The sequence below is a fragment of the Balaenoptera musculus genome, chromosome 8 (genome assembly GCF_009873245.2).
Source record: "Balaenoptera musculus isolate JJ_BM4_2016_0621 chromosome 8, mBalMus1.pri.v3, whole genome shotgun sequence".
In the NCBI taxonomy this organism is placed as follows: domain Eukaryota; kingdom Metazoa; phylum Chordata; class Mammalia; order Artiodactyla; family Balaenopteridae; genus Balaenoptera; species Balaenoptera musculus.
Window position 1 is genome coordinate 4409506 of NC_045792.1, and position 27044 is coordinate 4436549.

General features: G+C 43.2%; 1 protein-coding gene across 1 annotated transcript in view; it reads right to left on the bottom strand.

Moving 5' to 3' along the window:
* Positions 1 to 26802, bottom strand: part of TMEM45B (transmembrane protein 45B) — a 30840-nt gene extending 4038 nt beyond the window's left edge. The window contains exons 1-2 of the mRNA XM_036861611.1: positions 26722 to 26802; positions 2012 to 2208 (exon numbers count right to left, since the gene is read on the bottom strand). Of these exons, the coding sequence (XP_036717506.1) occupies positions 2012 to 2192 (181 nt within the window). The 5' untranslated portion in view covers positions 2193 to 2208; positions 26722 to 26802. The remainder of the gene's footprint in view (positions 1 to 2011; positions 2209 to 26721) is intronic.
* Positions 26803 to 27044: the final 242 nt, after the last annotated feature.

Sequence of the window (27044 nt, forward strand, 5' to 3'; positions counted from 1 at the left end):
TGTGCAGACATGTTGCCTTTGTTGCCGTTCCTTTGGGGGAGGGGGGAGAAACGGCAATAGGAACGCAGCCACACAGGCCCCCAGGACATTTGTCGAGCAGTTGAGATGACAGCAAGGCATTGTCTCTTAAGCGAGAGTGTGGCTGATGTGTTCTCTGTGGGTCCCCTCTGCCGAGCGAGCTGTGAAATAAACCTGGAAAGGAACAATTCGGTGGAAAATGATACAATCCCAGCGAGACACACTGCTGGTGAACATAGCCGTGGCAAGCCCAGCGACTCCCGGGTGTGGGCTTTTCCTGCACCCGGGGCGAGCTCGGAGCTGAGGGTCCCTCCCATGGCGCTTGGCCTCTGTCCCAGATGCTGGGAGAACAAGGCCAAGGCCACACCTTGGTGATCCTGGCCACCCTGTAGCTCAGGAGACGGGGCCGGCACACAGGTGAAGCAGTGCCACAGGGCAGCTCTCACTTCTCGGAAGCAAAAGACTGGCCTTTTGCCTGGTGCCCAGAATGTTCGCGGAGCCTAGAATAAGTCCTCCGTGACAACGTTCTGGACCCTGTTTCCCAAACATTTCTTTCTCAACCCAGATCCCCCCCCCACGTTTTTTTTTTTTAATATTTATTTACTTATTTGGCTGCCCTGGGTCTTCGTTGCGGCATGTGGGGTCTTTGTTGCCACGTGTGGGCTCTTGGTTGCAGCATGTGGGATCTAGTTCCCCGACCAGGGGTCAGACCCGGACCCCGTGCATTGGGAGCACGGAGCCTTAACCACTGGACCATCAGGGAAGTCCCCAGCCCTTTCTGAATCATGTATAAAGGATGAAGGTGCTGGTGGAAGCAACCCAGGAAAAGGACCTCCCAGTGACAGGAGAGAAGACCTCCGAGAGCAGGGACTGTGTCTGTTCCCCCTCCTGCACCCCCGGCACCCAGACAGCGAGCTCCTGGCACGTGGCAGAGGCCCAAGAGACCGTTGTTGAGTGAGTATTATTTTCACATAGGAAGGAGGCCAAATATCATTTTTCTAGCTTTTCTAAGGCCAAGTTGATGCTGTCCTTTACCGTTTAAGCCACATGGGGCCTATCGCTTCTCAGCTTCAGAGAGATGACAAAGCCTTTCCGATGCTTGGGTGACCGGTGAAGGGGGCATGCAGTTAGACTGTGACCTTTGCTCACTCCACGGGGAGCTACTGCCCTTGCTTCCGTTCTTGGAGAAACTAGGCCAAAGGGGACAGGAGGCAGGACGTAGCTGCAGGGTGAGCTCCCTCCTCACTCGCGTGACGGGCTGGTCCTGACAAGGAATTCTGTCTGCGCTTGACACCGCTTGTTCCGCGAGGGCCGCCAGTGGGCTGCACCGCTGTCAGGTGGCCATGGGAGTGGGTGGGTTTGTTGGAATGGGGCGCAGTGAAGGAAAGTCCCCCTCAGACAGCTGTCTGTTGGCTTTTCTCACTCTCTTCCACTGCCTCTCTGACTAGCCTTCCAGCATGAATCCCCATCTCTAAGCGCTTGAGATTTGGGGATGGAGGGTACGAGCTGGGTGTTAACCACTCCTGAGCTTCTAGTGGAGGGAGACAGCTGGGGGGAAAAAAGATGACTCTTCTAAAACTAAGCTCCGTTTAGTACTTTCTCATAACTCACGTACCTGAGCTTAACTCTAATTTGTTCTTTTTTTTCTCTTTTTCTGTTTTGTCTTTTCCATAAAGTATGTCTTCTATTTCTACAACTTATGCCTGTGTTCCTACAAATTATACCTGTATCCTTCTGGGGCAAAGAATGCTGTAGTCTGTGTGGTAGTTTTTCATAGTGTGAAACTTAGAACTATGATATAAGGTGCTATTAAACTGTCAACGTTACCAAGCTCGGTACACAATAGATGCAATGGTAAAATATTTAGCGCCGAAAATTCTTGTTATGTTATCCCTGCCAGTGGAGACATCCATTTTTCACAGGGTCCAGGAAGTGGGTTACGGGTTCTGGGTATGACAAGGAGATCCCTGGGCCAAATGACCCCCCTCCTTACCGACGACTGAAAATAAAGTTCTGATGGCGGCCTCAGTGATCTCAAGACGCTGATAGTGGTGCGTCAGTCGGCTGCTCTTCCCCTTTTGGTGAAAGTACTTCAGTGGGTACTTCACTGACCACCACAGTCCAACTATCAGGAAGAAGCTCCCTGGGAGAGCGTGGCCCTTGAAATTTGCCATCAGGGTCCCAGGATACCTAAACGATAAAGGGACAGCTGTTAGGTGGCTGAATGGGGAAGACATAAATGGATAACCTGGCAGGAAACACAGTCCATGACCAAGGATTCCGAGCTGTAAGCCATATTGAGAAGGAGCCCGTTATTCTCATAGAATAAGCTTGTGTTGTATCATTGAAGTCTTGTCCGCTCAGTGAGTTACAAGCCCAGGAGAGTACCACTGGCCCTGAGGCTTTAAAAACGTGGGTAAAATAGAAGGGAGGAGAAGGAGGATGGGTAACTACTTCCTGATCTTAGAGTAGAAAAGCGTTTGTAAACATAGAGGTAAAGGAGGGAACTAGAAAAGAGAAAGTCGTCTGCATAAGCAATTTACATATAAAACACATCAAAAGGCAAACCATTTGGGAAAACGTTTGCAATAGCTGTGATAAATGGATATTCCACTACAGAGCCTTTACAAGTTAATAAGAAAAAGACTGTAGAAGAATGGGCAGAAGACACAAACCACATAATTCACAAAATAACACAAATTGATAATAAGTCTCACTGTAAAGATAATGCAAATGGAAAACTATTTTTCACCTAATTTGAAAAATTGAGGGTTTTTATGCAGCCCTCTAAGTATAAATGAATACAGTCATTCAGATTTGGTAAAATGACAGGCTATTCAGCCAGAGATGTGTGGAGAGCTTGTATCATCCCTTCCATGACTCATTTCTAGGCTTTTCCCTGTTAAATTCCTGGTTGGTCGGCCACTCACCCCAGCTGTGCGTTTCCCCTGCTCATTCCAGACTGTTCATTTCCATGCTTAGCTCGTGAAGCCAAGCGTCTCTGACCCCCGTCACTGCCCTGAGCCTGTGTCTGTGTCCTGGCAGCGGAGCAACTTGTTTTCATGGCCAGTACCAGCATATTTAAAAGTCACTGAGTGAGGGGGACTCTTATTAGGGTGTGGCCACGGAACCCACAGCCTTCCACTGTTGAGCTGAACTGCTCCATAATATTGCCGCCTCCGCATCCTTTTGTGTGGCCCGTGGCCTGCAGGGGCCTTGAACTGACACGGGCCCCTCCTGTGAGCATGCCCTTGAAACAGCTGCAGAGCCATAGTGATAAACAGTCCCTTCCACGTCCCGGGGCCTTCCCCCTGGTGTACCCCTTGGATGAGCCCCCTGCAAAACTTACCAGAACCCTGATCTTTTTGGTTTGACTTGACCAGTCTAGCTTCCCTGGGAACCCTGAAGCACTCCGTCTGTGGACCTTAATAAAGGCGTATGTCCCAGTCTGGTCTCCTCCTGCCTGCACCCTGCCTTGACCTCCCACCCTGTACTCCTCCAAGACTGTGAGTAGTCAACTTCTCTGTTTCGGTTCTCTTGTGGGCTTTTGTCGGACTGAGGCTCACGATGCGACATCCAACATTCCAGGACCCTTATTTAACAAAGTAATTTAACAATCACCACGGCTCAATTTGTTGTCTACCTTTGGTCAATTTCCAGTTCCCTGCAATTGTTGGTTTTGATAATTTTGTCTAGTGCTGTGCTTATATTTTTTCGGGGGGCGGGGGGGGGTGTGTTTTGCAGAAAGGAATTGCCTATCTCTTTATGCTGCCGTAACTGGAAGGCCTTCTCATTCTTTTTTAATCCTCTACTGAAAAACATTAAAAAAGAAAAAAAGCTCCACTTTTCATTTAATGTTTAACACAGGTCCCTTTCCAGGTCAAGCCTGTTACACTACTTTGTTTTCCTAGTCAGAAGTGCAGACAAACCAGCTTTACAAATTCTCCCTGCCCTTCCCTATTTTTTCTGAGAGGCAGAACCCTAAGTGGAGGCACAGTCCTCGTCTGCTTGTGTGGCGTCCATACCAATTTGTCAAGCCTCACCCTTCCCTTTTACCTGGTTTAAAATTCATGCCAGGGGATCGTAGGGCCTGCAGCATGTCTGAAGAAACTACTTTTAACTTTCTGAGTTAAGACTCAGAAAGTTAACTCCTTTTAACTTTCTGGAAGTCTGAGTACGTTGATTTGATGGGGAAGAGGAGCAGGGGAGGTAGATTTCTTCCATTAACAAATTAATAGGTTATTAGATTAGCTACATTATAGAACGTCTAGAGAGAGAGGATGGGTCCAGTTTTAAAAAAGAAACAAGACAGTAACTTCAAACAACAATAAAAATTTAGACTTCCAATAATTTGAATAATACCATTCAGATAGACTAAGTCCCTGAGAAGTCTAGCTTAAAAAATAATTTAAAAATATTAAATAAGAAAGCAAACATTTAAAGGGTGAGTGCCCTTGAATACACAGAATGGTGGGGCCATTGCACTGTAAAATACGTCGATCTACAGAAAAGCCACAGATAGGAAAACATTAGAAAGTGCTTCCACAAAGACAAATTCCCTTATTTTTAATATGTTTACTCTCTTTTAATATTACATGAGATGGAATGGGAGTATGAAGGGAGGATTAAATGTTTTGAGGGGTAGTAGCTTTGAGTTAAGGCTGGAAACCAAGAAGGCTAGAGGTTTAGGCAACTTTTCATTTCACGTCTGGGGAGATCACTGGAAAAGGAACATCGTCTGAGTAAGGTTTCACCAGCTTTCCTTGTACTCCTAGTTTTTAACCATTTCCCCCAGTCTGCATTCCCTTTTTTTCATTTAAAGTAATTGAAATGGAAGACAAGGTAGAAGGTGTCAAAAAGAGAAAAAGGAGGTGAGAGTGGGGAAGCGTGGGGAGCAAGGAAAGAGGAGGAAGGGAGAATTCTAGGAGTAGGGGGTGATGGTGCAGAGGAGAGGAGAAACTGTGGTCGGTGCCATTTGCCTGTAGTTAAAAATAAAATGATGTGGTGCCTTTTCTTTTTTAATAAATCCAACATTTCCCCCTATTTTAGAGTTAAAGCCAATTTCCTCAAATTCGTGAGGACAGGATACAGATACATAGACTACCAACTACACAGCCTGGACCTCTGCTTAGTTCCAGTCACACCTGTGACTTAAGTTATCTTCACCGTGGAATGTTACGTAACCACTAACAAGAATGAATTAGCACTGTACCTGCTGTTCTGGGAGGTTTTGCACGAGTTACTGTTGGGGGAGACATGAAAGATGGAAAAGACTGCTTATAATGCGACCCTGTTTTGTGCAGCAGTGAACGTTCCGCATATCTGTATACACATGTGTACAGGTGTATGATTTGCATGAACAGGGAAAGCAGTAAGGAAGATAATTCGAGGGTATTTCATGTTCATTGAGCATTTCTGGCTCTGTCTTCTAGGCACATGGTATGGTTGCACTTTCTGGCCCCCTTGCGGTTGGGTGGGGTCTTGTGAGTTGTGAGCGTAAGTGACGTGTGTTGCTTCTGGGCTGACGTGTGTAATTGCCAGTTCAAGACCCCCAGAACAGTCACCTCTCCCTCATCACTATCAGTGTTCATGATGGTAGCTCCTCCGTCAGCCTAGATCCCAGAGTGAGGAGACACGGAGCAGAGTCCCAAATCAGCTGCGATGAACACGTGGCGTGAGAAGTAAACGGTAAAGCATCACTGAGCTCTGTGGGCTGTTATTATCCAGCAGAACCTAGCCTGTTCTGAATCATACAGCTGTATTCTAGGCTGACATTAACAGGTGGGACACTCAGGCTTTCATAGTTTTGTTTTTTTTTTTTTAAATATTGACAATCTTTATTAAATCCAGGGAAGAAGTTGTGGTGCCATAAGAATGGCAGAAATTGTACCAAAAAGGTGCCAAAGACAATTGTGGTAAATTCTCTCTGAGCTGCCCTGACTCGTCACCTCCTTTCCTACCTGATATCACATAGATGCATTTCCTCTCTTGAAATGGTTCTTCCAGCCCCACCTTACTGCCCTGCCTAAAAAGACAACCTAATTTGAATTCAGGCACCCAGGGGTCTGTCACATTGCAGGGCAAACCCAGAGGTCCATTTCTCGAGTCCAGCAGTCCTCTGTGGGGGACCGTTTGTCTGAAGAGAGAGATATATATATACATATTTATTTATTTATCTATTTATTTTTGGCTGCGTTGGGTCTTCATTGCTGCGTGCAGGCTTTCTCTAGCTGCGGCGAGCGGGGGCTACCCTTCGTTGCAGTGCACGGGCTTCTCATTGAGGTGGCTTCTCTTGTTGCGGAGCACAGGCTCTAGGCCCGTGGGCTTCAGTAGTTGTGGCCCGTGGGCTTCAGTAGTTGTGGCACGTGGGCTTCAGTAGCTGTGGCTCGCGGGCTCTAGAGCGCAGGCTCAGTAGTTGTGGCGCACGGGCTTAGCTGCTCCGCGGCATGTGGGATCTTCCCGGGCCAGGGCTGGGACCTGTGTCCCCTGTGCTGGCAGGCGGACTCTTAACCACTGCGCCACCTGGGGAGCCCTGCAGACGTTTTTGACGGTTACCGCGCGGCTGGTGGTGGTGTTACTGGCATCTGGTGGGCAGAGACCAGCCGCTAGGCATGACATCTTACAGCGCACAAGACAGTCCCCCACAGCAACAGATGTGCAGCCCCGAGCTCCTAGTGATGGGGTTGTGAGGCCCTGCTGTATTCGAGGTCAGCTTCCTATTTTCCTTTTTTCTGGAAGGAAATAGAAATCAGGCTGCCTGCCTTTCTTTGTTATTTATGCCAGGGTGTTCTTCTCCCTTCAGAATTTTACGGAGTGTAAGCCCACTTCCCTAACAGTTTTTTTCTTGGCTGTCCATATCCTTTTGTTTTTTGTTTTTGTTTTTGTTTTTTATAATAACAGCTTTATTGAGATATAATTCACATACCATACAATTTACCTAAAGTGTAAAATTCAGTGATTTTTGAGTATATTCACTGAGTTGTGCAACCATCACCACAGTCAATTTTATAACATTTTCATCACCCCCAAAAGAAACCTGTCACCCATCAGTCACTCCGTTTCCCCCAGTCCTCCATCCTGTCCCCCACAGCCCGAGGCAACCACTAATCTACTTTATAGATTTGCCTATTCTGGACATTTCATATAAATTGAATCATACGGTATGTGGTCTTTTGTGCTGGCCTCTTTCACTTAGCATGTTTTCAAGGTTCATCCCTGTTTTCCAAAGTGGCTGCACCACTTTACAATCCCACCGACAATGTATGAAGGTTCCAGTTTTTCTACATCCTTACCAACACTTATTATGTCCATCTTTTTTAGTTCAGCCATCCTAGTGGGTGTGAAGTGGTAGCTCATTGTTTTGTTCAATTTTGCTTCCCTAATGATTAGTGAGGTGGAGCATCTTTTCATGCACTTATTGGGCATTTGTATATCTTCTTTGGAGAAATGCCTATTCACATCCATTGCTCATCTGAAGTTGGGTTATTTGTCTTTTTATTGTTGGGTTGTCATAGTTCTTTATATATTATAGATACAAGTCCTGTATCAGATACATGATTTGAAAATATTTTCTCCCTTTCTGTGGGTTGTCTTTTTACTTTCTTGATTGTGTCCTTTGAAGCACAGAAGCTTTGAATTTTGATGAAATCCAGTTTATCTTTTTTTTTTTTTCTCCTTGTTTGTACTTTCTGTGTCATATCTAGGAAACCACTGCTTAACTCACCATCATGAAGATTCACTCCTATGTTTTCTTCTAATATTTTTCTAATTTTTGCTCTTATGTTTATGTCTTTGATCCATTTTAATTAACTTTTTAGGTACGGATCCAACTTTATCCTTTCGCATATCTAGTCATCCCAGCCATTTGTTGAAAAGATTCTTCTTTCCCCCATTGAATTGTCTTGGTGGCCTTGTCTCCCCTTTTCCTCTTGAAAATGGATTTCATCAATCTTCAGGGGAGGGCTTTGCCTATAATAATGTCAAACTGTGGTGAAAAAAGAGTAATTTAGCTATTGTGACACATATATTAACTATTTTAATAGAGTGTTGGGACAATAAAGGGAGGACTCCAATTCAGCCTGAGGGAAAGAGGAGGAAGATTACAGAGGGAAGTGTCACTGAAGCTTCCTTGAAAAACAGGTAAACACAGGTAGTATTCGTGGAGTTCTAGGCAGAGCAGACAGCACATGCGAAGGCTGAGCGGCAGCTGCAGCTGGTCACCCCTGGGGCTGGGCGGTGCTACTCACTGTCTCTGCCCTGCCATCCCCACCGTCTTTACTGAAAAGACCAGGTGTCTTTCTCTTCCATGGGGGGAATGCATTAAGCCTCGAAATCATCTTCGATTGGGAATGGAAAAAGACAGTCTACTTTAAAAAGTCAAAGACCTTGGCTGAGTCCTATAAACTCGCTGAATCTCAGTACCCGTCCTTCTAAAAAGGGACATTAATGTCTACCTCACAGGGATCTCGTGAGCATTAACTGAAAATGTCCAGCAGCTAACTAGAACAAGTGTGTAATAAATGTCAGTTTCCTCTCTTCTCTGGTGCTCTTGTACCCATTCCCGCAGTCCATGGGGGAGAAACCTGGGCTTCTCTCTTAGGAGAAGTAAATGATTGAACCAAAGCTGCTGTCCTTTGCTTTGAGTGGCTGACCCTAAAGTGGGGAAATCACTGTTGAACCTTTACCTCACCTTGGAGAGGGTGGTGGTTGAGTGTATTTTTTTTTTTTTTAATGGGAACAGGAAGTGTGTTTGGTCAGTAGGGAATAGGTTATGGGAAGAATATAGCATATTCTTTTACGGCAGAACATGGTTTTTATACTTTCTGAATCTGTCCTTGCCAACAGAAACACTCAGATGGTTTCTGGTCTGTGTTTACTTTGGAATACAACCAACCGTGCCTGACTCAGCTTTCTGTTCCTCTGCAAATAACAAGGTTGATACCCCTCCTTGTTCTATGAGCTGCTTAGTAATAAAATGTGGAAGAAGCACAAGGTGCAGTGTTGGAAGTTCCAACAGGCAGCTGTGACCATGGCTTAGCCCTGAACTTCAGGCACCGTGTATCCCTGCTCTACACTAGCCTGAGAGGCCTTAAGCAACTCTGAAGTCCATCACTCGTCTTCAGATTTTAACAGCTACTGTGTCATTTTTATTTTCTCTGTGGGGCGGGTCCTCGAACAGCATGGTCAGAAGGAGTAAGACCAGAATGAGTCTGAACCTTGTTCTGGCATGAATTCATGATGACATGGAAAAAATCACCATGAACAAGAGCTCAGTGACCTCCCAGCTCGGTTGGGTTCCTAAACAAAAGATGTTCTCATTTCTGCTTCCCCCCCCACCCCGCTCAAGTGCACCTATGAAATACAAGAGTCAGTGCTGCATGCTGAGTAAATAATCAAATGAATAAGAAGGGATCCCTCCCGTCTGGGAGTTTATAATCCAGCAGGGAGCTATATACTTGTGAAAAGTTGAACGTCATGAGATATACTGACAGCAGTGCTTGGGGACATGAGTAGAAAGTGAATAACTTTCACCAGAGAGTCTGAGAAGGCTTCACAGAGGGGGCTGGCATTGGAGCTGGGCGTTTCTCGATTGCCTCTTTCAAACTCATGAGAATTAGGCGATCTTACTGGAATCTTGAATTAAGGACTGAAGAACAAATCTAGGCTAAGTTCCATTATTTCTCAAGCTCTAATAAAGAACTTCGGCCTCTGAGTCAGAAGACCTAGCTTCTAGTCCAAGTTTTGCTGTGAACTTACTCTGTGATCTTGAGCAAGATATGTAAGCTCTCAGGATCAGAATGTCCTTGTTTGTTAAATGGGTATAGTTTGGAAGAGGTAATCTCCGTGGCCCTTCCTAGTTCTAAAATCCCTCTTCTGAAGTGAAAAATGAAAAGGAATTAGAGCAGGTTGAGTCATGGCAAGGGAAAATGGAACTCAGGTTACGGATGTCACCAACAGAGAGGCAGTTACCAGTTGCCGCTTCAGCATACGTTAGAGTGAAAGGGGCATCTCTGGACTTGAAAGGTTGGCTTATTTTCCAAGCAACAAGCAAAAAAGTTTAATATATTTCCCTTCCTTCCCTCCTTTCAGTGAACTTGTCCAGTGCTTGCCTCAGTGAACAAGGTGGCTGCTGGGCCTTCTGCTTCACTAGCAGCCCTTCTTGCCATGTGCAAGCTTTTCCTTCCGTCTCCCGTAGACTAGTCTTTGGAAACGCATAGCTTCCCTCAAACCTGAGTTCAGCCAACTCCAGGTCAACCTTTTCTCTCATTCTGTTAACACTGAGAAATGGAATATTTCCTACCAGGTCAGTAAGCCAAGGATACCAGACAGTGAGCTGGTGAGCCCTGAGGGGACTCAGGATGAGAAAACACAGGATACTGGCCCCAGATAGCTGAGGTGCACATCAAAGGAATGATGTCAGTGAGCCCAGAGTCTTGCACCTTCCCATACATAGAAAAGCGCTAAATTCCTTAACTTGGGATATCTGGTTTTTTTTAATTTACAATAATTGTTTGATGTTCAGACTACCTGCCCTTTGTTGCAAAACTCCTATATATCCTGGCTCCCCCCTCACCTCCTCGGAGCAGTTCTCTCAGGGCTACTTGAGATGCTGCCTCGTGGGCTTGAAGTGCTAAAAATTCCCGCCGAATAAAACATAACTCTCAACTTCTAGGTTGTGAATATTTGTTGACAACATCATTGAGACTAAGGCATCATCACCTCAATTTCCTCTCCTTCACCTACAAATTCATACATACCCACACCCATTCTTCTCCTCAGACTCACCCCTCCTCTCATGGACCATCCTCCATCTGTGCTTCCGATTTCATCCTCACCTGTGCCCTCTGGGCCTCGTTCTGTCGATGTGAACTTCTCTCACCCTTTATAGCCTTTTCCCCTTCGACTATGACCAGGCCCAAGACTTTTTCACACAAAATAATAACAGAAAAAGGAAAAAGAACAACAGTGTGTCTCTTCCTATTTACTATTTCAATCATAAGAATGATACATCTAATGTATATAAAAGGTGCAAAGAATAACTTAACAGCTGTGTCCCACGAGCCAGCTTAAGAAATAAAACATTCCTAACATCCTTGGGGCTTCCTGTTCTTTGACCCCTCCACCCCTCCATTTTTTTTTTTTTTTTTTTTTTTTGGGCCATGCCATGCGGCATGTGGGATCTTAGTTCCCCGACCAGGGATTGAACCCATGCCCCCTGCATTGGAAGCACGGAGTCTTAACCACTGGACTGCCAGAGAAATCCCCCATTGACCCCTCCTAGACCATCTCTCCCTACTTCCCCCTGAGAAGCAACCATCATCATGAATTGTGCGTTTAGCATTCACTTCTTTCTGTTTTACTATATAGTGCATACATTTACTATGTACATTATCTCCAAACAGCATATAATTTTGCAAAATTTTACGCTTTATATATATTGTCAAAATATGTGGATCTTTGGGGAGAGGGATAAATTGGGAGATTGGGATTGACATATCCACACTACTGCATATAAAATAGATAACTAATAAGGACATGCTGTATAGCACAGGGAACTCTACTCAATGCTCTGTAATGACCTATATGGGAAAAGACTAAAAAAGAGTGGATATATGTATATGTATAACTGATTCACTTTGCTGTACACCTGAAACTAACACAACATTGTGAATCAACTATACTCCAATAAAAATTTTAAAAACAGAAAACATGTAGATCTTTTCCTCATCATCTCACCCAGTTAGTAGCCAATAAATAACTTTGATAATTACTTATAGATAATTAAAACAATCTTTAATATTAAAAATTACTTGAGAAGTCATTAATTATTGAACTCAATTACCACTTGAATGACATTTTCTTTGGATAGAAAGGAATTTGGGTGGTTTTGTGTAATGCAATCAAATATTGTCAACATCAGTTAAGTTTCTTGAAAAAAACCTGGAAAGACAATTGCTGACTCCATTTGGTCCTCCCTCTTCACCACCACACTGAAATTGTATTCAAATGCCCTCTGTATTGTTTCATCCAATGGAAATCTCTAAAATAGTATCTAATAGACCTCTCTTCTGTTCCCGAGGCAACTCTGTAGTTGACACTGTCAACTAGTCACTTATCTTTGAGATTATCTATGCCCTTTGGCTTTTGTAATGCATCTCTCCTGGCTCTCTCTGTTCATCTGCCATAACCTTCTTCCTCTCCTTTAACACAAGCAGCCTCGGGTCCATTTTATGTGTCTTCTTGTCTCAAGAACTCACACCCACCCACGGTTCACCTACCACGTGCACGCTGATGACTCCGGGACTCTGACCCTGACTGCTGAAATTTCAGACTCACATATCTAACCACCTGCTGAATGGACAGACATGCATGGAAACACAAAGCTGCTTCTTAGACACCTCAGAGTCAACATGTCCCAAACTGAATTCCCCATCTTCCTTCCCCACCAGATCAGCTTCTCTTCTGTATCCCAAACTCAGGTAATGGCTTAGCATCCAGTCACTCTCAAAGCCAGAATCCTGGGAGGGGGCGGTCATCCTAGATTCCTCTTTGACCTTCGCTCTGCCCTGCAGTGTCCCAGTTCCCCAAGAGACTAGACATTCTGCTTATTTTGCTTCCCCAAATTTTCTGGTGTTCTCCCTTTTCCTTTGATTCCTACAGCAGTGATCTCATTTAGGCTCTCGTGGTCTTTTGCCTGGACTACTGCACCCCCTGTAGTCCTGCCGTCCATAAATCCTTCCACTCTGCAGCCACCATCACCTACTTACAGTGTGAATCTGACTACAACACGATGGAATTCAGAATATTTCTTTGACTAACCACCTCATGGATTTGCATTGCGTGTCCCCAGGTCTTGGCTGTTGGTGTGTGTATCCAGCTTCGTCACCCATTTCTTCCCACCACGACCTTTACAGTATGCACTTGACCCGTGCTATTCCCTCCCCCTAGTATGTCGTTCTCGTTTCCTCTTCACCTGGCCTGCCTTTACTCAGTTTTCAATAGGTGGGCTTATCTCCTCTGGAAAGCCTTCTGGAACCTCCAGGTCGGGCTATGTGCTCCACCTCTGTGCTACCATACTACCTTAGACATCTTGATTTTTATCACTTACCATGTCATATTAAAATTACACATTTACATGTCTTACTCACTAGACTATAGCTCCTCAAGAGCAGAGACCTTGTCTGCTTCATCTTCAACTTCCCATGGCTTAGCACAAGCCTCAACATACAATTATAGTTCCTGGTCTGAACTGAACTGATGCAACCTAGCTTTGATCCTGAATCGTGGGGAAACTATCTCCTAATCCAGGCATTAAGAGGGTTGCTGGTACCATTGCTTTTCCATATAATTTTTCAGCCTAGATAAGTCCTTACAAGAGCATCTTACAAGTGCTGTGCCTCTTTGGCTGGTGTGGGGAAGCCCCTCCTCCCAAAGGAATATCTGAACTCACAGGTCCAATATGGCGTACCGTTTTAGAGTGTCAGTTTCACCAAAAGATTTTTGGAAAGAGATGTGTTTTGAGGTAGCCTATGTGGTTTTTTTTGGCATTAAGAGAGGCTTCAGCTTATGCCAGGCTGTTCCCTGCTAAGCCTCTGTGTCGTGGGAGCACACATTCTATGGTGAGTGGTAGTGTTTGAGAAACAGTAGTCTACAGGGCACTGTATTATGCTGTAGCCTAGTTCTTGTTCTAGAGCCTTCCATATAAAAATAACCCCAGTGAGACCAAAGCATAGAAACGATCTCAAAAACAGGCAGAAGAGAGATTTTTTCATCCTGGGCTGAGTGAGGTTTGAAAAGGTGTCTGCCTCAGGCAGGGTAGGTCTTCAGAAATTAGTACATCACCGTGCTTTGTACAAAATATGCCAGGTGGTAGATAAAGGAAGGGGAGGGAAGGCAGGAAAACAATGTTAGAACCAAACAAAGAGAAGGTTTTGGTCAAAGTGGGGACCAGATCAAGGAGAGTGGAAGGAAGTGAGGGACAGGACAGCAAGGCGTGGAGCACGAGGAGAGAAAAGAGTCAAACAGAACTGTGGCCACAGATGGGATGGAGGTGGGGCGTCTGCCGAAAACCCAAGAAACAATTACGTCTTTAGTAAGGTGATGGGGGCGTCTTCACCCCCGGAAATTCTACCTGGAGTCCTGAGTTTGAGATCTTCCCAGTCTGGGTTCTGACAGCCATTTCACAGATCAGATTTGAGAATGAGGTAGCATCCTCCCAGAGGGAGTGACATAAAAAGATGCAAAAGGAACAGAGGAGACAGCAAGGGGCAAGTAGGAAGGGTTAACTTAAAATGGATAATGAGAAAAAAACCCCAATAAATTGACAAAGGAAAAAATAAATAAAATGGATAACGGAGCCAATTTAATTCAAGCCATGTGTATTCAGTGCCTGTTATGTACGAGGCATTGTTCGGGGGGTAGAGGAACAGAGGTAAGACTGGGCCCCAGCCTTGAAGGAGTTTGCAGGCTTCTTTGAAGGTGTCTGAGAAGGAAAAGCCAACAGTAGAAAATCCAGTATCTAATGCTTTCACCTTCCAGTTAAGAGGTCTTTGAAAGCTAAACCAAGAATCACTCCTGTACCATTTCTGTTATCTGGTGCTGTAAAGCTTTCCCAGCAAAGAAAAAGAGTGACAAATCTGCCCCAAGTTTTGATTGTCACACGTCAGGCTGCACAAGGGGAAAATGATACGGATTTGGAGAGTGACCTTCAAGGGCAGAAACTCTCTCCCCAGATCTATCACCAAGACATCCTCCAGAGGTATTAGGAAAATATTTTCCCAATATAACCTCCTAAAGAAAAATACTAGTCTAATATACTTTTCCATCATAATTAAATCTTCTCCCAAATGACCTGCTAAGACAAACACTATCCTGATGTGGAACTTCTCCAAAAGCCCTAATTTATCCTGGATTAATAAGTATTTCCTTGTAGGTGGGTAATGAATGTTTTGCAAATGGTTATTACAAAACAATTACTCATACATGTGTTCACAGGACTTTCACTGCCCTAGGATCTCAGACTTTTTTTTTTGGTAATAGAAAAGAGCTGTGTCTCTGGAAGGCTTCTGATGGTCTCTGTGCTGCTGATAGAAGGTGATGCACAGAGGGGCACAAAAGCACCAGGTACTTCAAAGCGGTGGGGGGGAGTCAAGAACAAATTCTGGTTTTGAATGCTAGACTGCCACGGAGCCACCTCAAAACAGGAACCTCTACTATTAAACAAATTACATAATAAATCAGTCTAAGTTATCAATGGCCTTCTCTCAAACAAGAATAAACAGCTTTCTAATGAGAAACTGATTGTACTAGAAAGCTGCTAGAGACATAATGATAAGCCATCAGAAAAAGCCTGCTCTGCCTAATCACCCTGCAGTGAGGCTCTCCCGTCTACAAGACACGCTCACAGACTGCGTGTTAGTACAACATTCTTAAACATGGACATTTGAACACTGCTTCCAACATGAAAGACAGAACCAGAACAACAGAAAAGGGGACTTTGAAAATAAACACAGACATTGTAGGCAGCTGAAGAAAACTTTTAAAATGCAGAAAAGATACAGAGTTAATTTAATATTTTCAGAGAAGTATGAGGAGATACTGCATCCATGAAATAAGAACGGGATGCTATTAAAAAAAAAATTGGAAGTTCCCCTCTACCCCAAATTAAAGCTCTTGGGAATTAAACATATGATGGTAGAAATGCAAAAATTTAATAGAAGGGTTGGAAGATTTATTAGAACTAAATGACAAGATTCAAGACAGATTCAAGAGATCCAACATCTAAGTAATTAATATAGTTTCAGAAACAACAGAGGGAATTATATAACACAAGAACTGAAGAATATGATTTTTAGATTGAAAAGGTCTTTAAAGTACCTAGAACAATGACCAAACCAAACAAAAAAAGCCCAACATCAACTTACAACATTGTGAAATATCAGGACGTGAGGAAAAAAGAAAAAACCCTACAAACTTCCAGAGATTAAAACAAAATATAAGGGATAAAAAATCAGAATGGCATTAGCTTCTCAAGAGCACTATGAGAAGGTGGAAGGAAATGGAGCAATGCCTTCAAAATTCTGAGGGGAAATTATTTTCAGTTCATCAAACCATCAGTCAAGTGTGAAGGAAGAAAGATGACATCTTAAGTGTGCAAGGTCTCAAAAACCAACCAGATCTTGTGGGGCCTGAATCTTACCCACTTTAAGAAAAAGTCCCCATTAGGAAACTTGCACAAGCCTCTTAGATAGCCTCATCCACCAGAGGACAAACAGCAGAAGCAAGAAGAACTACAGTCCTGCAGCCTATGGAACAAAAACCACATTCACAGAAAGACAGACAAGATGAAAAGGCAGAGAGCTATGTACCAGAGGAAGGAACAAGATAAAACCCCAGAAAAGCAACTAAATGAAGTGGAGATAGGCAACCTTCCAGAAAAAGAATTCAGAATAATGATAGTGAAGATGATCCAGGACCTCAGAAAAAGAAAGGAGGGAAAGATCGAGACGATGAAAGAAATGTTTAACAAAGACCCAGAAGAATTAAAGAACAAACAAACAGAGATGAACATACAATAACTGAAATGAAAACTATACTAGAAGGAATCAATAGCAGAATAACTGAGGCAGAAGAACGGATAAGTGACCTGGAAGACACAATGGTGGAATTCAATGCTGTGGAACAGAATAAAGAAAAAAGAATGAAAAGAAATGAAGACAGCCTAAGAGACCTCTGGGACGACATTAAATGCAACAACATTCGCATTATAGGGGTCCCAGAAAGAGAAAAGAGAGAGGAAGAACCCGAGAAAATACTTGAAGAGATTATAGTCGAAAACTCCCCTAACATGGGAAAGGAAATAGCCACCCAAGTCCAGGAAGCACAGAGACTCCCATACAGGATAAACCCAAGGAGAAACACACCGAGACACATAATAATCAAATTGGCAAAAATTAAAGACAAAGAAAAATTATTGAAACAGCAAGGGAAAAACGACAAATAACATACAAGGGAACTCCCATAAGGTTAACAGCTGATTTCTCAGCAGAAACTCTGCAAGCCAGAAGGGAGTGGCATGATATACTTAAAGTGATGAAAGGGAAGAACCTACAACCAAGATTACCCTACCCAGCAAGGATCTCATTCCGATTTGATGGAGAAATCAAAAGCTTTACAGACAAGCAAAAGCTAAGAGAATTCAGCACCACCAAACCAGCTCTACAACAAATGCTAAAGGAACTTCTCTAAGTGGGAAGCACAAGAGAAGAAAAGGACCTATAAAAACAAACCCAAAACAATTAAGAAAATGGTAACAGGAGCAACATATCGATAATTACCTTAAACGTGAATGGATTAAATGCTCCAACCAAAAGACACAGGCTTGCTGAATGGATACAAAAACAAGACCCACATATATGCTGTCTACAAGAGACCCACTTCAGACCTAGGGACACATACAGACTGAAAGTGAGGGGATGGAAAAAGATATTCCATGCAAATGGAAATCAAAAGAAAGTTGGAGTAGCAATACTCATATCAGATAAAATAGACTTTAAAATAAAGAATGTTGCAAGAGACAAGGAAGGACACTACATAATAATTAAAGGATCAATCCAAGAAGAAGATATAACAATTATATATGCACCCAACATAGGAGCACTTCAATACATAAGGCAACTGCTAACAGTTACAAAAGAGGAAATCGACAGTAACACAATAATAGTGGGGGACTTTAACACCTCACACCAATGGACAGATCATCCAAAATGAAAATAAATAGGGAAACAGAAGCTTTAAATGACACAATAGACCAGATAGATTTAATTGATATTTGTAGGACATTCCATCCAAAAACAGCAGATTACACTTTCTTCTCAAGTGCACATGGAACATTCTCCAGGATAGATCACATCTTGAGTCTCAAATCAAGCCTCAGTAAATTTAAGAAAATTGAAATCATATCAAGCATCTTTTCTGACCACAACGTTATGAGATTAGAAATGAATTACAGGGAAAAAACCAAAAAACACAAACACATGGAGGCTAAACAGTATGTTACTAAATAACCAAGAGATCACTGAAGAAATCAAAGAGGAAATAAAAAAATACCTAGAGACAAATGACAATGAAAACACGATGATCCAGAACCTATGGGATGCAGCAAAAGCAGTTCTAAGAGGGAAGTTTATAGCTATACAAGCCTACCTCAAGAAACAAGAAAAATCTCAAATAAACAATCTAACCTTACACCTAAAGGAACTAGAGAAAGAACAAACAAAACGCAAAGTTAGCAGAAGGAAAGAAATCATAAAGATCAGAGAGAAATAAATGAAATAGAAACAAAGAAAACAATAGCAAAGATCACTAAAACTAAAAGCTGGCTCTTTGAGAAGGTAAACAAAATTGATAAACCATTAGCCAGACTCATCAAGAAAAAGAGGGAGAGGACTCAAATCAATAAAATTAAAAATGAAACAGGAGAAGTTACAACAGACACCGCAGAAATAACAAAGCATCCTAAGAGACTACTACAAGCAACTATATGCCAATAAAATGGACAACCTGGAAGAAATGGACAAATTCTTAGAAAGGTATAACCTTCCAAGACTGAACCAGGAAGAAGTAGAAAATATGAACACACCAATCACAAGTAATGAAATTGAAACTGTGATTAAAAATCTTCCAACAAACAAAAGTCCAGGACCAGATGGCTTCACAGGTGAATTCTAACAAACATTTAGAGAAGAGCTAACACCCATCCTTCTCAAACTCTTCCAAAAAATTGCAGAGGAACACTTCCAAACTCACTCTATGAGGCCACCATCACCCTGATACCAAAACCAGACAAAGATACTACAAAGAAAGAAAATTACAGACCAATATCACTGATGAATATAGATGCAAAAATCCTCAACAAAATACGAGCAAACAGAATCCAACAGCACATTAAAAGGATCATACACCATGATTAAGTGGGATTTATCCCAGGGATGCAAGGATTCTTCAATATACACAAATCAATCAATGTGATTCACCATATTAACAAACTGAAGAATAAAAACCGTATTTTCATCTCAATAGATGCAGAAAAAGCTTTTGACAAAATTCAACACCCATTTATGATAAAAACTCTCCAGAAAATGGGCTTGGAGGGAACCTACCTCAACATAATAAAGGCCATATATGAAAAACCCACAGCAAACATCATTCTCAATGGTGAAAAACTGAAAGCATTTCCTCTAAGATCAGGAAGAAGACAAGGATGTCCACTCTCGCCACTATTATTCAACATAGTTTTGGAAGTCCTAGCCACAGCAATCAGAGCAGAAAAAGAAATAAAAGGAATACAAATTGGAAAAGAAGAAGTAAAACTGTCACTGTTTGTGGATGACATGATACTATACATAGAGAATCCTGAAGATGCTACCAGAAAACTACTAGAGCTAATCAATGAATTTGGTAAAGTTGCAGGATACAAAATTAATGCACAGAAATCTCTTGCATTCCTAGATACTAATGATGAAAAATCTGAAAGAGAAATTAAGGAAACACTCCCATTTACCATTGCAACAAAAAGAATAAAATACCTAGGAATAAACCTACTTAGGGAGACAAAAGACCTGTATGCAGAAAACTATAAGACACTGATGAAAGAAATTAAAGATGACACCAACAGATGGAGAGATATACCATGTTCTTGGATTGTAAGAATCAACATTGTGAAAATGAGTATACTACCCAAAGCAATCTACAGATTCAATGCAATCCCTATCAAATTACCAATGGCAGTTTTTACAGAACTAGAACAAAAAATCTTAAAATTTGTATGGAGACACAAAAGACCCAGAATAGCCAAAGCAGTCTTGAGGGAAAAAAGCAGAGCTGGAGGAATCAGACTCCCTGACTTCAGACTATACTACAAAGCTACAGTAATCAAGACAATATGGTACTGGCACAAAAACAGAAATATAGATCAATGGAACAAGATAGAAAGCTCAGAGGTAAACCCACACACCTATGGTCAGCTAATCTATGACAAAGGAGGCAAGGATATACAATGGAGAAAAGACAGTCTCTTCAATAAGTGGTGCTGGGAAAACTGGACAGCTACATGTAAAAGAATGAAATTAGAACACTTCCTAACACCATACACAAAAATAAACTCAAAATGGATTAGAGACCTAAATGTAAGACTGGACACTATAAAACTCTTAGAGGAAAACATAGGAAGAACACCCTTTGACATAAATCACAGCAAGATATTTTTTTATCCACCTTCTAGAGTAATGGAAATAAAAACAAAAATAAACAAATGGGACCTAATGGAACTTCAACGCTTTTGCACAGCAAAGGAAACCATAAACAAGACGAAAAGACAACTCTCAGAGTGGGAGAAAATATTTGCAAACGAATCAACGGACAAAGGATTAATCTCCAAAATATATAAACAGCTCGTGCAGCTCAATATTCAAAAAACAAACAACCCAATCCAAAAATGGGCACAAGACCTAAATCGACATTTCTCCAAAGAAGACATACAGATGGCCAAGAAGCACATGAAAAGCTGCTCAACATCACTAATTATTAGAGAAATGCAAATCAAAACTACAATGAGGTATCACCTCACACCAGTTAGAATGGGCATCATCAGAAAATCTAGAAACAACAAATGCTGGAGAGGGTGTGGAGAAAAGGTAACCCTCTTGCACTGTTGGTGGGAATGTAAATTGATACAGCCACTATGGAGAACAGTATGGAGGTTCCTTAAAAAACTAAAAATAGAATTACCATATGATCCAGCAATCCCACTACTGGGCATATACCCAGAGAAAACCATAATTCAAAAAGGCACATGCACCCCAATGTTCATTGCAGGACTATTTACAATAGTCAGGTCATGGAAGCAACCTAAATGCCCATCAACAGGTGAATGGATAAAGAAGATGTGGTACATATATACAATGGAATATTACTCAACCATAAAAAGGAGCAAAATTGGGTCATTTGTAGAGACGTGGATGGATCTAGAGACTGTCATACAGAGTGAAGTAAGTCAGAAAGAGAAAAACAAATATCGTATATTAACGCATATATGTGGAACCTAGAAAAATGGTACAGATGAACCGGTTTGCAGGGCAGAAATTGAGACACAGATGTAGAGAACAAACGTATGGACACCAAGGGGGGAAAGCAGCAGGGGGGTGGGAGTGGTGGTGGGATGAATTAGGAGATTGGGATTGACATATATACACTGATGTGTATAAAATTGATGACTAATAAGAACCTGCTGTATAAAAAAATAAAATCCAAAAATTCAAAAACAAAAAAAAAAATCATTGAATTACAAAGTTGGGTGTGAAGGTGAATATTTATTTACATTGAGGAAAGAAATCACAACAAACCGGAGCCATGGAGATTCAGGGCTCTTTCTTTTAAAATCTCTTTAGAAAATTGACCAAAAATGCCTCTCGAAGGCAACCTGGCTCCCTGCCCACACCCCCGACAGCTTGCAGCGATTTGCAGCCCTCACAGTGGCCCTGTGACTTCATCAGCTCCGGGTAAAGCTGCCTCTACCTCCATGCATCCTTCCTCAGGAAGCTATGCTCCAGCAGAACCAAGGAACGAAAAGGCATGGACTCCAAGGGACAGGAATCCTGTACAATCCACAGGATGCCAACGAGGGAGCTCCCAGGGTAACAAGGGGCTCAGAGAAGGACCAGTTCCAGAGAATGGGGGAGCTGGCTGAGCAGGGATTTCCCAAGGAAAAAAAAAAAAAAAAAGAAAACTGGCTACTTACTTGACGTTGACTAACTCTACTGAGAGGAATTTTACCATCCTGTCAAAGGTTGAGCAAGAATTAGTAATGAGTACTCAACACTTAAGTAATTGAAGATGTAGCAGTGACTTACTCCAGGACAATAGAAAAGGTTGTACAAGAGAGGAGGTGTAAAAATCATGGTTTATCATATGGCTCAGTTGTGAATAATATTTACATAGTCATAATAATGCAAACACTAAACATTACTATATCGAAAAATATTATGATATAACTTGATATATTGGGACCTTGCAAGAAAGGGAAGTGAATGTGAAGTAGAATTATGAGGGTATAAGAGAGCTAAAGCCACATCCTTCAAGGTAGAATGTCAGTAGATATTATCTAGAACTGTGTGCGTGTGGCCGGGGGGTGGGGGGAAGAGCCAATATTTGCATGTTATTTGGGAATATGATGGTAAACATGAGAAAAATGTAGCCAAAAGCATGGAAAGTAGTTGCCTCTGGGGATGCAGCTTTGTATAAACTCCATAAAAACCTTGTAGAACTTTTAAGACTACACATTTATTTGTTTTGACCAAAATAGAGAATTAAAAAAAGAAAGTGATGCCCCAAGAGGAGTGAGACAGAAAGCTGTTGGAAATAAAATGAAGGTGCCTCTGCTAAACTACCCCAAATTCAGTGTTTTTCAAGTTGTGGTCCTGTGACTACCTGCATTCAAATTACCTGCAGTGCCAGTTTATCATTCAGATTTAGAGACTCATCCCAAACCTAAGTAATCAGCATTTCTCAGGGTGGGACTTGGAACCTACAATTTCAAAAAGTTCCCCTAGACCCACTGCATTATCTATTGCTTTTTAGTAAACCAAACAACAAAAAATAAAATGAAAAAGAATAACAGATGTAGAAACAGAGTCAGTGACCCATAAAAAGCACCATGGCAGACACTGCTATTTGCTTACCTGATATCCATTCTTCCTTATTAACAGAATCCCTATTTTGTTGTATTGGCAACATGTCCAACGAAAACACTGGATTTTCTCAGGCTCCTTACAGTTTGGGGTAGTTGTGTGACATAGTCTTTATACCAGTGAGATGTATAAGAGGTCTACTGGGTGGAGCTTCCAGGGAAGATCTTAATATTACAGTAAGTCCCCTACATAAACGAGTTCCGTTCTGAGAGCGCGTTCGTTAAGTCCAATTTGTTCGTAAGTCCAGCTAAGTTAGCCTAAGTACCCAACTAACACGTTCAGCTATATAGTACTGTACTGTAATAGGTTTATAATACTTTTCACACAAATAATACACAAAAAATAAAACATTTTAAATCTTACAGTACAGTACCTTGAAAAGTACAGTAGTACAGTCCAACAGCTGGCATCCAGGGTCTGGCATCGAGTGAACAGGCAAGAAGAGTTACTGACTGGAGGAGGGAGAGGAGGTGGGAGATGGTAGAGCTGAAGGACTGTCAGCAATAGGAGACAGAGGGCAAGCTGCAGTTTCACGTGAACTAACTTACGTGATTGGACATGCGAACACATGTTCGCATCTTTGAAAGTTCGCAACTTAAAGGTTCGTATGTAGGGGACTTACTGTATTATCAAAAAGGGACAGACTCAGCTGGTACATGCCTTCTGCCCTTCTTTCTGTTAAGCACAGAAGAGGTGCCTGTCCTTCAGTGAGGACGAAAGCGTGCTAAGGGTGGAAGGAGCCTGCTCCGGCCCTGGACTTTGCACCTGCAGACCTCTGGTTCTCTGAGAAGAATAAACTCCTTACTTATTACACCCCCAGAGTGGGGTCTTCTGTGACTTGTAGCTGAATGAAATCCTGATGACATCTCATACTTGTTCAAATGTGTATTTGATATACTGTATATTGAACACATTTTTTTGAGTGCTTTGGGCACTGTGCTAGGAATAATACAATGGGCCAGACAAATAAGGCTCTTTCCCCCATGGAATGTGGAATACAGTTAGAGTAGAAGAATCTACAGGTGTCTGAGTCCAGGATTCAGAGGGGCTATGGTTTGCTGTCACAGACCCTAAAGCAACAGAGTCAATCGAAATAAACCACTTGATTTATGTATGTAGGAAGTCCTCAGGGGACCACATGCCAGAAGGAGCAATAGTCTGGACATTGGGAGACCTAGGTTTTCTCTGTAATTCATTAGCAAAGTACATTTGGGGAAGCTACAGGGGGTGATGGCTTAATTTTTCCCGAATCCACTTTTCTTCTTTGAAAAACAAGAAGATTGGGCTCAGCTCTAAAATATTTTGTGATTACATTGAACAAAGATGGCCATGAAATATACCAGACAAGAGTGTTTCTAAATTTAGACTCTAAGAGTTCAAGTCAGAGGATATATTAAACAGATCACAAACAACTGCCCACTCCAAATTAAACAAACAAACAAAGGGAAAAAGAACACGCTGGAGGGAGTTCTGGTTTGAGACCCGGCTCTGCCACGTAACAGCTGAGTAACCCTGGGACGGACACTCAGTGTCTCTAAGTCTCAATTTCCTCATTTATAAAATATGAAGCAATTATACTCCAATAAAGATCTATTAAAAAAATAAAAAAAATAAAAAGCATACTAAAAAAAAAAAATAGGGCTATTACTCTGACCTCAAAGTGCTGCTTATTAAGGAAAATGCCTGGTACTCTGTAAAGCCCCATTATGATTTGATACCAGCAAGATATTGATGATGGCTTAGAAATCTAAATCCTGCTAGGGGAATACATGAGTGTGCTTTGATGTTTTCAGTTTAATTCTGCATTACACGAGGCAGATAGATCTTTTGAGTTTCCTTCTGCCTGCCATAGTGTACCTTGTGACCGATTTTATTTTTACATAAGAGAACAGGCAAGAGAAAAAAAACAGCTAAAATTGAAATCATCTCTGTTTCTAGCCCCAGTAAAGGTTGGGAGAAAGGGCTGGCTGGTTAAAAGGGAAGCTGGGTTCAAACGAAGTGTGGGAATTGCATCACTTACCTGTGGCCTCTAATTGTCCACATTCAGTATTGTATAGTATTGTGAATAATCTGGGTTTTGCCTTATAACCTGTCTCAAGTGTAGATGGGAAATTTGTCTACATATGCAGCCATTAGCTGATGACGCAGTCATGACTTCCATTCTCTTACTCACAATTATAAAAAGTTTTGCAGTAACAGGAACTTTGGCTATGGGAGTGGTTCTACACACGGTAAAATTGCCCGTATCCATTTTCAACAGCAGATGCATTTGAGAGAAAGAGACAATCTTTTGATTACAACCAACGTAGGTAACATCTGTACTTTGACCAACTGAGCATGGCAGCCAAAGTGAATGTGAAGGTGGTGGGGAGATAAGAAAGCAGAATTATTTCTTCCTCTTTATCCCCCTTTCACCTCAGCCCTTGCCAAATCCTGACAATTTCAAAGTGCTATTTGCTAAGATTAGGCAAGGCACATAACCAAGGATATATTGGGGAATACTTTAAATAAAATTACTGGTGCCAAACGTGAGATTCAATAACTTCACATAGTCCATCACAACCAACATGCCCCAGAAGGGTCGGGGAGGAACCCATAGAATATAAGGAAAAATGCAGAGTATGTGGTAAGTGGTAATACTGTTTCCACCGTCCATGGAAGAAGTGAGAGGAAATCAAAGGTCTTTAAAAAGAAAACTGAATGCTTGCCTCCTGTAGTACCAGAACAAATAATGCATAACCAGAAATAAAGCCTTTTTCTCTGCTTATGTCAGGTGCTCTCCCCTTGTAAAATTAAGGGGCCTTATTCAACAAAGCCCTCATATCAGTTCCATATCTTTTCCAGAAACTTTAGGAACAGAGGGTAACTACAGAGGAACTCTCAGTCAGGAAGAGCTCAGTCTGAAGCAGGCCGCACGCCCCTACCTCAGAGTGTATTATTTTTCTCCCCAACAGTGTTCAACATGGTACAAAACCCAGAATATATTGAATATGTTGCAATCTGGTTAAAAAGAGTACACGTTTCCTTTAACAGTATGCCATACTACTTATTAAAGTGAATGTAAAAATACGGGTAAAATTCTTTTGTCGCTTTATGAGCCCAGCAGAGCGGTGGGTCGGGCAACGGGGCAGACGGTCAGGGATGTGGGGAAAATGGCAGACGAGGGCAGTGGTGGAAGAGAACAGGAAGGAAGTGGTCATTTCTGGCTAAAATTTTTAAATGGTTTATTTCATAAGGGGCTTCCCTTGCTGCAGCACAACCCTTCTTACATGGAGGGCTAGCTCCTGTCTCCAGAGGCTATCACTCTGGACCCAGACGGGGACACCTAAAACTATTTTCAGGTCCCACTAAACCTCTCCAACCACTGCTAACCTTCCCCCCTTGACCCCTCGCATCCCTCTGCCCACTGGCCTGTCGGTGAAAGCTAAATAATGGCTCAGGGGACATTATCTGTCAGTCGCCTCTCGCTATTAGCCTCCAGGCTTGCTGGCCTAAGGAGAGTATGTGGTGGGCGCATTCGTGGGGGGGCGGCGGCGCCGGCCCGGGGAGGGTCGGGGTGGAGGTGCCTCCGCTGCGAGCCGCGGACTCGAGACAGCTCCGATCTCCGGGCGGGACACGAGCCATCACCGCCGGGGTTTCCGATCCTCGGGGCGGAACGGAGGGCAGGGGCTTCACACTTGGAAGCTCCTCTCACCGGGCGACACGGTCGCCCTGCCAGGCCGGGGTCGCGCCAATATTCACCCCAGGGCCGCTGGCGATCGGCCACAGGTGCGCGGGCGCGGTGGGAGCCGCCCAGTGCGGCCCCACCTCCAGCCCCGAGGGGGCCCCCGGGTCAGCTTCCCCATCCCTGGACCTCCAGCGCCTCCCTGCCCTCCCCAGCCGAGCCCCTCCCCTGGCCGAGCCCCTCCGCGTCGGAACCCCTCCGGGCCGAGCGCCCTGCCCGCAGCCGGCGTCTCACCTACGCCGAGCGCCTCCGAGCCGTCAGTCCGAGGCCGCTTTGCGCGCCGAGTGCAGCTGCCGCCCCGCAGGTGCGAGCGCCCCTCCCCGCCCGGCCGCCTCCCTGCCGCCAGCCCAGCCGGCCCTCCCCCAACCCCGCCCGCCCCTCCCCGCACCTGCCCGGGGGCTGGGCCGCCCGTCTCAAAGTCCGCACTGCCCTCCACGCCCCTGACCCTCCCGCCGGGTTGTTCCCTGGCTCCAGACACTCCCTAAGATGTGTGTTCCAACGGGGGCCCGGTTCCCAGACACGTAAGGCCAGCCGTGACTAACCTTGACCTCCTATGA